Below are 12225 nucleotides of genomic sequence, written 5' to 3'. Positions count from 1 at the left end.
AATGTCTACCCTCCTTGGAACTTCTATTTATTGCAATGAGAATCCCAATTAAGTTGAAAGGCAAAGAAGTAGACATGTGTGGAGCAAGACGATTCTTTTGCAGATGATCACAGCTGCCAAAATAAACTGTTATTGAGAAATCCATCTTGTTGCCTACAGAGCAATGACATCTCTCTTATGTAAGGAATGCTGTGAGTGACAGCGGAAGTCCTCGCATACATGGGAGATGGGTAGATTTAATCATAAAGAAGTTGCCATGGGGTGGAGAGAGCATAAATTATGAACTCGTTTCCCCTTGGGAAGTAAATCATCCAGCTGGAAGCCAGTGACCTCCTTACTCCTCAGATTGGCATCCGGACACTCTTGCTGTTCAGAGGACAATGTTAACGAAAAGAAACATCATACGTGCTGTTTGTGCCTGAGAAACTCATCTGGCACCGTGGGGTGTGGAGGAGAGGTCACCAAAAAGCGAACTTCCTCGTGACCTTGAAAATAATTCACAGATTTTCTCATAAAGTCTTTATTGCTCTCATTACTCTCTCCATTTGCTAGGATCCATCTCATTGCGACCAACAGACATGGTACATTGCTCTTAAAGAGGCTTAGAAAAGTTACTTTTTTACAGCAGCAATTTTCTCTGGGCATCTTGGCTTGAGATTTTGGGAATCATATTTCAGTAACCTAACTTTTCTCATTTCTGTCTTAAAGTTTTAGAATATATGTACTATCAGCAGAGTTTAAATATTCTGCCCAAAATATGGATTGGGCAGAACATTTAAACCCTGCTGATATATATTCTTGCAACTTTGTAATATTCTCCCGGCATGCCTAAAAAGGGAATCTAGGCACTCATCCTGTCTCTTACATATAGCACAGGAGTGGGCAACTGGGACAAGAGCCTACTTTACACACATGCCATTCCAAACTGCTCCCACCTGTTCCATCTGAAAAGTACCCCATATTTGTCCAAATAATGACCAGAAATGACATGAGGTACCTTCCGTTTGCCAGCTTGGCCAGTGTATGGCTAAATATGAAGATAATGAGTCGGGCCCCATCCTTTTTGTTCTCTATGCACTGAAAAGTCTTGAATTGCACCATTAGGGCAGTACACCAGGGTCCGAAATCTATTCGCCAGTGGAAACCCTGTATTATTACTATCCTTTTTCCTCTGAAAATGAGACCTAGCATGATACCCATAATATAAGCCCTACTACCACAAAAATAAGCCCTGGCTAAGATAGCGGTTTCTACTGTATTTAAACGTTTTATCTATTTTATTGCCAGTGTAATTGTGTCATGTTGTATTGTATTGGATATTTGCTTTGTTTATGTGTCATTGAATATTGCCATACTGCTAAGTCACTCTGAGTCCCCTTCGGGGCGAGATAGAGCGGGAAAGAAATATAGTAAATAAAGAATTATTGCGGAAGTAGGCATGTTCCGCTCTTTAAGGAGTATTTGGGTAAGGTTTTTGGACCATATAGGATATAGCACACATATTGTAAATTGTATAAGAAGGTGAGAGATTTGTACCTTGGTTCATCTATCAAATGGATAATTTATTGGGAATTTCACATCAGAACAACATATTTTATGTGTGGCCAAGACCCAAAAATAACATATAAAACAGCTCTGTATTTAAGTAAAACACTATGTTTGAGAACCACATGTGTGGGGCTGGTCGGAGTAAGTTGCAGGGGTGATAAGGAAATATGATGTGTATATTCAGTTTTATCATATTTATTTTCTGTATTGTAAGTGTTTTATTTAACTTACTAATTAGAGTGTAATCAAGTCTTACATTGTTTGGTATTGCAATATGGCCTAAGGGCTAATCAGTAAAATTTACTGGGTTTTTTTTGGGGGGGGGGGGCAATTGCCTGAAGGTTGTGCACATCTATTTTATAAAAATGGGGAGTTGTGAGTTTGTAGAGTTTCGCTACCCCTGAACAAAAGTTCATTACAAGTTAGATTCTGCTCCACTCCAAAAGAAATTGCTCAGCAGATTGCCTGATTGACATTGACATTAGACTTACACTTTAGCATTGCAATTATTTTAGGTTGTTGAAATTGTTTTATAGTATGAGTGACTCTTTCCCAGAAAGAATAAGACAGGAAGTATCAGAAGTTGTTTTAGGACCGGAGGAAATGTATCACAAAACTCTGCTGGTTTGTTGTTCTATGATGCCTGATTTCCCATGAATTTAAAAAGCAAGAGAATACAGAAGAGAGAGAAAATGGTGAGAGGATAGATGGATGAAAAGTGATTGGGGGTGAATTATATGCCCATCAGGAGTCCCACGGGCAGAGTTGACGGCAGATATCTCCCCACCTTTCCATCTGTAGAGGTTCTTGAAGTCTTCATAGGGAAATGTGTGACTTTTCTTTGCTTCACCTTTAATTTATACCAGTTTGTACTCCTAGAATGTATGGATTCCTCACATAGGGTTAGGCTCTTAAGTGTTTCACATAAAGCCAAAATCATCTGGAAGTTTACATTTTCCCATCCTTGTTTTTGAAAGTGAGAAACACTACTTTGATGTGTTGAAGTTTCCCTCCATTTCTTGGAACTGGGCATCTCCTATTCTTCCTTCCAGGTGACAAGTTCTCCGGTTTGCATGGACATGAATGGCATGTCGGCCCCCACAGAATTCTTGTCCAGACATAACTCAGATGGAATCATCACCTTTGTTGATCCAAGATGTATCAGTGTTATTGGCTACCAACCACAGGTTTGTTGTTTTGACAGACAGACGGTGGGACATTTGGGAGTTTGCTTCCTATTTCTTTCTTTATGGAGGGGTAATGGTGAAATATGAGAAAGTGTCTGGAGGGTCCAGGAACTATGCCCACATTTTTAGATTGTGCACAAATGTCCCCTAACCTAGTGTTCTCCATAAGTCCCACACCACAATTTCCATCAGCCCCAGCCAACATGGCTAATGGTTGATAGTCATGTGGGTTTAGTCCCAAGCTTTTGAATGGCAACAGATTGCAAAATGTGCTCTACACATCCCGAAGCTTACCCAGACTGGTCCTTTTGTAGGTATATTGTAGGTTTTTAAAAATATATATATCTGTTTTCTTACTTTCTTCTCTTTTTTGGATGATTTAGGACCTTTTGGGGAAAGACATTTTAGAATTTTGCCACCCAGAAGATCAAAACCATTTGAGGGAGAGCTTCCAACAGGTAATGCTCTGCACATTCATTTGATTTCATTGCATTCCATATTCTACACCCAGTCCCTTCTTCTGTATTTTAATACAATGTCGGTTGAATTATATAGTCAAAAAGTAAGATGTGGATCACTGCAAGCACAAAACCTCCTTTTTCCAGCAGAGAGAATTGTATAACTGTGCTGCCAGGCTTCCCAACTGATTTGACTCCTGGGATTGAAAAGCAACAATATAAATTTCATTCTTTTTTCTTTCTTTTAAAAATCTCCCTCCCCTGAAGATTCTAGAAATCTTTTGTAGTATTTGGGATATTTGCCTATTGAAAGTCTCAGCTTTTTGGTCTCCAAAATGCGTGGCAGAGAGGCAATAGTTCTCTGTTCATTGTGATAAGCATTGTTGCCCTTTCTGTCGCTGTTGTCATAAGATCTGTGATTTGTTATTACAGTAGCTTTTTAAGAATGACTTGAGGTAATTGATACCTTATTCCAAGAGTAATGAATATGTGATGGGCCACTGAAAACCAGGCAGTTTTGAACTGCTGGCCTTATCAGGCAAAGCCCATCCAGGGAGGGATTTTGCAATGTTTGGCCAGTTGCCAGTATCTGTTTCTAGAGTTTTTACTGCCTGGAGAAGATAAAGTCATTCATTATGGTGGGAAAAATTAAGTTTGGACAAAACGGTTGGAGGCCAAGAACAACAAGCGGGTTTTTATATCAATGCTGGCAAGGGTGGCTGTCTAATATCCATTAGGAAACTCTTCAGTTGGCCATTCACACACCAGTTCTCTTTTATTTATGATCCCATTTTGGGGTGTGGCAGTAGAAAGTTGTTGTTGAAAGGATATGTCTCATTGGATTGAAGTCAGAGCTTGATCTCCCTTGGTTTTGCTTTACCACATTTCTGGGAACTGTAAAAGTTCCCTCCTTCTAGTGGGACTTGAGATTCTAGTTCCCTGGAAGCAATCTGTTTGTTTTTTTAAAAAATCGTATCAGAAGCGACTTGAGAAACTGGAAGTTGCTTCTGGTGTGAGAGAATTGGCCATCTGGAGAGACGTTGCCCTGGAGATGCCCAGTTGTGTTACCATCCTGTGGGAGGCTTCTCTCATGTCCCCACATGGAAAGCTAGGGCTGACAGACCGGATCTCACCCCATCTTGCAGATTTGAACCGCTGATCTTCAGGTCAGCCATTCAGCTGGCACAAGGGTTTAACCCATTGCGCCACCGCAGCTCCCTAATCTGTTATGAACGAACGAACGAACGAATGAATATGGTACTTGTCATTATTTTCTAGAAACCAGAGTTTGAATCTCATGGAACACCACTCTCTGGCTTTCCCCAGCTATGCACTATGGGAAATTCAGTCTTACATTACTGCATCTGATAGGGTTTGCCATAGTCAGTGATAATTCATGGTGTATTAAATTCAGCAACCAGTTCGTTGGTCCTACACATTATCCCAGTTGGGTCACACCCTACTAGTGGAACATGTACAGCTGAGTTATATGTAATTAATCACCACAACTGTTTTCACCTTGACTTTTCCAATGGCTTCTACAGGTTGTGAAGCTGAAAGGCCAGGTCCTCTCTGTGATGTATCGTTTCCGTACTAAGAATCGGGAGTGGATGTTAATCAGGACTAGCAGCTTCACTTTTCAGAACCCTTATTCAGATGAGATTGAATACATCATATGCACCAACACGAATGTAAAGTAAGTGGCTTGATACTTCCCAAGTGCCTTCCTCTTCTAATATAACTGTCATTATATCCTTTTTTCACATTGCGTTCTAAATACTGTGTTTTCTGATGGTCCTTGATGACCCCTCTGACACCCCCTCGCGACCCTCCCAGGGGTCCAGACCCCCAGGTTGAGAAACGCTGTCCTAAGGAAACCTTCCAGGTCACTTATATCTGATTATTTAAAGTTGCATTTGCATAATGAGGCTGTGTTGTTGTTCATTCGTTCAGTCGTCTCCGACTCTTCGTGACCTCATGGACCAGCCCACGCCAGAGCTCCCTGTCGGCCGTTACCACCCCCAGCTCCCTCAAGGTCAGTCCAGTCACTTCAAGGATGCCATCCATCCATCTTGCCCTTGGTCGGCCCCTCTTCCTTTTGCCTTCCACTTTCCCCAGCATCATTCCCTTCTCTAGGCTTTCCTGTCTCCTCATGATGTGGCCAAAGTACTTCAACTTTGTCTCTAGTATCTTTCCCTCTAGTGAGCAGTCGGGCTTTATTTCCTGGAGGATGGACTGGTTGGATCTTCTCGCAGTCCAAGGCACTCTTGGACTGTGTAATGAGGCTGTGGAGCTAGATAAATGAACTTATTGTGGTTTTGTTTGTTGTTAGTCTTTTCTTGTTGGTTCACCTCTGTATTACATTTTTCTTTAGATGAATTGTTCTATGCTTCTGACTGTGTGCATGTTTATGTTTCCTTAACACTGCTTTTGTTGTAGTCTGGAAGCTATCTTCAGATTTTGATTAGATTCCAAAGAAGGCTTATAAATCTGCCAATAAATAAATGTCTGTTCTATGTTGGCAAACTAAAAGAAGCATGGGGAGCTCACATTCCTAAACAACCTTCTGTTTCTGTATTATCCAGAGAGTTTCAAATGCCTTATCTCTAAATTAGCTTATGCTCTTTGGTCTACCAGCATTTTCCTTTCAGGGCTGTGCACATCAATATTGCAGTGCTTTCTGGGAGAAATGAATGAGGATAGCCTTTTTTGGATTGTGTTATATTCACTCTCAATGGATCTAACTTTGTCAACAGCAGGTTGCATTATCCAAATATGGAGATTGGCTGCTGCTGAATCCTCAGCTGTGTTGTTCGCTTCTAGGAAATTGGTGAAAAAGCATGTGGCATTCCTTCTTTATTAGAAAATTGGTGCCAGTGCTTTTGTGCAATTATAGATATCAGAAGGCGCTAGAACAGGCATGGGCAAACTTTGGCCCTCCAGGCGTTTTGGACTTTCAACTCCCATAATATGCTGTTATTTTTGAAGATATCTACTAGCTTATGAGATGTGCTGTTATACAAAACAGACAAAACATATCTATTTAAATAACAATTGTAGAATTATTAGTGAATGATGTTTCTGATGGGAAAGATGACATTTCCTTTGCTAAAAATGTAAAGAATATCTAAACAGAATCAGGTTTGTTGTTGTTTTTTTTTTTTTAAAAAAAAGCTTTCTAAAACTTTCAAATAGGTTTAAAAACAGGGAACTGTAGGGGTCACTGCTGATTATGATAGTCCGTTGGTTTATTTTATGCTCCCTTCCAGCTGCAAATCCTTCGTTTTCCAAATCTGTTTTTTATACGGGGGAAAAAACTCACCATTAAGTTCAAATGTTCAGTTATTTCCCTCCAAAAAGTAGTTTATTTTGGGCACAGATATCCAAACTGAACTTCCTGATGAGGCAAGGCATGTAGTGTTTAGGGTTTTGTGTTACATTTTGCTCCAAAGTAAAGTTCAGTATACAAACCTTTTGCTTCTCCCTTTCATGATTAACTTTGTGTGACTTTTACCGGAAGAAAACATGACCAGTTCAACAATTTGATAAAGTTTACTCTGGTTTTGAAGAACCCTGATGTTGGATAATCATCTAGAACAGATTTCAAAGACAGCTCCACAAGGAGCATGCTGCAATAATCAAGCTCAGGGTAATGGCAGCTTATAAAAGTTGCTTTATTGGATTATAAATTCCAGAATTTTCTCACCAGCATGGCCACACACCAATGCAATTTGGGAAACTATAGTCCAAACCAGAGTTTCTCATACTGTGCTCCTTCAGGTCATTGTACTTCAGCTCCCACAATTCCTAACATCTGGTAACCTGGCTGGGATTTCTGGAAGTCCAAAATACCGGGAGAAGCACAGTTTGAGAAACACTGGTCCAAACAAAATAATCTCTCTAAGTTCTGTAGGTAACTAATACCCTGTGTTTATTGATATAAATTCATTCTAGGATTGTGATGCATAGTCAGTCAATCAAGTAAGAACTGTTTCAACAGATATGATAGATGACCCATTTCAATTTTGAAAATGTGATTTCAATTACATTTGATACGTGTATGTATACAATTGTTGGGCGAGTGGGCTTATTAAAAGAAGACCCTCCTCATAAACATATAACAGAGTAATGTATTTGCAGCAGCATGACCCAGCACTAGAAGCCCAAAGTGATAAAAAGAACAAAAAAACACAGAGCAATGTTATCTCTTCCATAGGAGGTTTTTCTTTATAGCAAAATAATATGGTTGTGCTATTTACAGGAACAAGGTTTCCACAACACAAATAAGGTTCTACTAAAGTTCTACCAGTAACTACAACTCCCAAATGTCAAGGTCTATTTCCCCCAAACTCCATCTGTGTTCACATTTGGGCATATTGAGTATTCCTGTCAAGTTTGGTCCAGATCCATCATTGTTTGAGTCCACAGTGTTCTCTGGATGGAGGTGAACTACAATTCCAAAATTCAAGGTCAATGCCTACCAAACCCTTTCAGTTTTCTGTTGGTCATGGGAGTTCTGTGTACCAAGTTTGGTTCAATTCCATTGTTGGTGGAGTTCAGAATGCTCTTTGATTATAGGTGAACTATAAATCCCAACAACTACAACTCCCAAATGACAAAACAAATTTTTTGATTGATGGTCACTCCTTGTGTAGTGAGACATTTTGTTGCCAAATTTGGTGTGATTTCGTTCATTCGTTCTTTTGTTTTTAAGGTAGTCATTATGCACAGATCATTTATATATAGATAGATAGATAAAGGAACAGTTAGAGCGTTTGCTTCATGCTATGTACATACCTAAAACTAAAGTACATCATCTTTTTATGAATGAACTGAAATTTCTTTAATTAGCAACATATCTAAAACTATCCAGAGCCTGATGCGTATCCATTTTGCACCAAAACTTCTTAAATCCTCTAGTGGCACTTTGGAAATGTAATCCAAAATAAGGTGTTCTAAAGACTAGGACACGGGGCAATGGATTCAGACTGCAAGAAAAGGGATTCCACCAGAATATTAGAAAGAAATTCCTGATGACAAGAGTGGGGTTTTAAATATAGACCTATAGTCTCAAAGGAATCCTACTTTTTGATATATATTTCCAGGCAACTTCAGCAGCAGCAAGCTGAACTTGAAGTACACCAGAGAGATGGACTGTCATCATATGAGTTATCACAGGTGAGATATACCTGGTTGGTTAATTAGACAGGACATAAGATATCTTGTTAGATTACATTAGCCCATTTAACAACTTGGGCCATACAATCTGTGCACACATCTGTGAACCTTCATGTTGTTTTGATACAATAATTTGGATATTTTATGTTCAAGTTCTGTGTTAGTTATAATTTTGAATTGATTATGTTTTATTTAAATTATAGTTTTTATGGTTAAGTTGCTCTTTTTGTGGGGTTATTTTGGGTTATTATATTTGTATTTACAATTACTAAGGCCTTTTCGTTTGTTGGAATCCACCCTGAGTCCCCCAGGGGAGATGGGGCGGAATATAAATAAAGTTGTTGTTGTTGTGATTATTATATATAAAACAAGAAGCCAAGTGCAGACTATATGTTAAAAGTAGTGTGTTTTACACCGTCTACAACAGAAGCAAAACACGAGTGCTGGGTGCTTTTTGTTGGATTGACAGATGAAAGGGGATGAAGTAAAATGGTTAGTCAAACCCCTTGATTAATTGGCTTTCTCGTTAGAAAATGCATAGTTATGGAAGACACAGAGAAATACCTTACTGCATTAATGGCACTCACAGATCTCTGAATGTTAGCCACTTCGCTCTACAGATCAGCCTTTTTGCAATGCTAGATGATAATCATTTCAGGAAGACACCAGACCTAGAAAGGTTGATGCATGTTCATTGTGAAAGTTAACCTGGAAGACAGACTTGAGCTATTTGTATAGAAACTTGCTAATAAAGTATGACCTCTGTGTGTTTCTCTCTCTCTGCATATATATGTCAAAAATAGGTGCCTGTTCCAAGTATACAATCAAATGTTCATGAGAGTGGGAAGCCAGTGGAGAAGCCTGATGCTATCTTCACCCAAGAGAGAGACCCGAGATTTGCTGAGATGTTCACTGGCATCACTACTTGTATGTAACAGTTCTGTGCTCCATTTTTGTTGTTGTTTATTCTGATGTTACGTAACTATTCATTGTATTGTGAAAAGATATTGTACCCAACATCTCCTTCCAAATGATCATTCACGTGGGGAAGGAGTAGGAATCTATTATCAATTTGAAATCTTGATTTAAGTGTGGTTTGTGGTTGTAATTTCTGATCTGTGGTCCTTAGGCGATCCCTCTTTGTCTGAGTATGATGGCCCTCCAAGTGTAGTGTCTTGGTGGTGGATACGTAGGTGACTGTGGAGCCCTATTCTTGATCTGCATGTTCTTCCACAGTGAGGACATCAGTTTCCAGGTGGAAAGCAGACCTGGTCAGGGTTTGTTCTAATTTTCTTCCATTAAAACATTAGACTTATGGTGACCCAAATACCAACTGGTTGGCAGGGTTTTCTTGGCAAAATTTCTTGCCTTCCTGTGAAGTTGAGAGAGGATGATTTGTCCAAAGTCACTCAGTAGTTTTCAGGAATTTGAAACCTGGTCACCAATTCAAGAAGGATATTGACAAGCTAGAATGTGTTCAGAGAAGGGCAACCAAAATGATCAAAAGTTTTGAAGCCAAGCCCTGCCAGGAGCAGCTTAGAGATCTAAGCATGTTTAGAAGTTCAGGAGGGGACATAACAGCCATGTTTAAATATTTGAAAAGATGTCACGTTGAAGGTGGAGCCAGACTTGTTTTCTGCTGAATAGGACAGGGAGCATTGGATACAAATGGCAGGAAAAGAGATTCCACCTAAATTTCGGGAAGAACTTCTTGACAGTAAGAGCTGTTTGGCAGTGGAATATGGCGCTGCCTCGGAGTTTGGTGGAGTCTCCTCTAGAGGTTTTTAAGCAGAGGCTGGATAGCCATCTATCAGGAGTGCTTTGATTGTGTGTTCCCTCATGGCAAAATGGACCGCCTTTGAAGTTTCTTCCAACTCTTATGATTCTATTATTTTCAACAAACACCACTTTTGTTTCATGTAAATAAGTATGAATCAGATAACATTCTATTTTTTCTGAGGAAGGGTTGAGGAGGAGTGTTGTGTTCTCTACTTATTTTTAAAGTTTGTTTTTAACATGACAGTCTTCTCTGTTTATTGTTCTTAACCTTCTTAGCAGTGGATGAAGTTTTTACATTCATTATAAATTACTCATCATGCAAGCAGCTCTCAGCAAAGGCAGAAACATCCAACTGTTAGTAACTAACAGGACACAGTGAGATGTGGAGGTTGCTGAGGCTCCTTTCTTGGGTACACCGTAATCTTTGTTCCAACATGGAGAACATTATTTCATCAGTTAGATATCCTTGGGGTTGGGGTATTTCTTTCCTACAGTCATTTAGCAAAAATGAATAAGCCATTTGAATCTGTTGGGGAAAAATATTTCCTTACTGGGGTTTGAGCTGCACTGTCATTAAAAATATACCTTTTGTTAGTATCCAACTCATAACATTTTTATTTTATTTTATGTTATGTTATTTACGTAATTGATATATTGCCTTCCAGGTGTCAGAGAGACACCTAGATAATGATGTCAAGGAGGAGTAATTCCTTTGAGATAGCCTCGCCCTAAACCGTTTAAGACTTTGAAAGTTCTTATGGTCCTTTTTAACTGAATACAGAAGCAAGTGTTTAAGGACAAAGCTCTAGCATAAAATGTTAGTGTCCTCCAGCCCCAGTTTGCCATGTTGCTGTCTTGTTTTGGGCTTGGCAATTTTCTGGACCATTTTCAAATACAGCCCGGAGGCATGTTGTTGTCCTTGTATTGTTTGTTCTCTTCTTTCAAGTCATTTTTTGTTGATTGCAATCCTGAGGTGACCCTTCCATGGGATTTCCTTGACAAGATTTGTTCAGAGAGGATTTTCCTTTTTCTTTGTGAGAAAATGAAAGAGTATGTCATGCCCAATGCCACTCATTGGCTTTCTATGTCTAAGCAAGGATTCGGATTCTAGTCTTCAAAGTTGTAATCCAGTGCTCTAACCACTATGGTGACTCCCAGTGTTATTGTTAGATGCCTTCAAATCAACTATCTTAGAGGGTTTTCTTGGCAATTAACATTCATTTTAATGTTAATTCTTCTCCTCTGTTATAAGTTTCTCCATGTTATTTTGTATTATGTTATTCTGATGTGTTTTGAATTGATTAAGGCATTGAATATTTGCCTCTTTTGTATGTAAGCTGCCTGAGTCCCTTCGGAGAGAAAGGGCAGCCTATAAATAAAGATTTATTTATTTATTTATTTATAAAGAGGCTAGCCATTTCCTTTCTCTTAGGCTGAGTGAGTGGGTAATAACAGATTCCACGTCTTATTATTTGGGTGACAAGCAACCCTTTCTGTTGAACATTATCCAGCTAAGTAAATAAATAAGCAACTAATAGATTCTTCGTCTTTTCTGGATTGATTTGCCATAGTTTGGTCTGCAGCCTCACCTGGATTACATCAGGGGGCAGTAACACGCCAACTATGAGTTGCAGACAACCTGCTGCCCAATTCTACTCTCCCTGCAGCCCTTTACCAAAAATGTTCTTTAAAAATGAGAGAGAATTTCCACTTCTGGAAAGATCGATGAAAGATTATTCTCCTTTATAACCAGGCAAAGTGATCTGCAATTCCACACCTTGTTTCACGCACAGATAGGAACATCAATGAAACTGGAAGTAAACTTCCAGCAACTTAGAGTTCTGTTTTTCTACCCTGCAGTGGATGATGAATGACTAGAATTGACCCCGGAACACCAAAGGTTGTCCACCCCTTAATTTAATGTAAAATATCTGGTGATGGTTTAGTACTTTTGGTGGCAAAAGCACTATTTTTTCTGCGTACGTCCATCAAAGATAAATGGGACATAGGACCATTATCCTGTCATATGTAATTGAAATTTGTTGGTATGTGCCTTCAAGTCATTTTTGACTTCT

The 12225-nt window shown here is 39.2% G+C and overlaps 1 protein-coding gene across 1 annotated transcript in view; it reads left to right on the top strand.

Moving 5' to 3' along the window:
• The window catches only part of ARNT2 (aryl hydrocarbon receptor nuclear translocator 2), an 81617-nt gene that overhangs the window by 52072 nt on the left and 17320 nt on the right, over positions 1-12225 (top strand). The window contains exons 10-14 of the mRNA XM_060755198.2: positions 2601-2735; positions 3119-3193; positions 4738-4889; positions 8299-8371; positions 9175-9298. Of these exons, the coding sequence (XP_060611181.1) occupies positions 2601-2735; positions 3119-3193; positions 4738-4889; positions 8299-8371; positions 9175-9298 (559 nt within the window). The remainder of the gene's footprint in view (positions 1-2600; positions 2736-3118; positions 3194-4737; positions 4890-8298; positions 8372-9174; positions 9299-12225) is intronic.

The sequence above is a fragment of the Anolis sagrei genome, chromosome 9 (genome assembly GCF_037176765.1).
Source record: "Anolis sagrei isolate rAnoSag1 chromosome 9, rAnoSag1.mat, whole genome shotgun sequence".
Taxonomy (NCBI): Eukaryota; Metazoa; Chordata; class Lepidosauria; order Squamata; family Dactyloidae; genus Anolis; species Anolis sagrei.
This window is presented reverse-complemented; position numbering and strand designations above follow the sequence as displayed.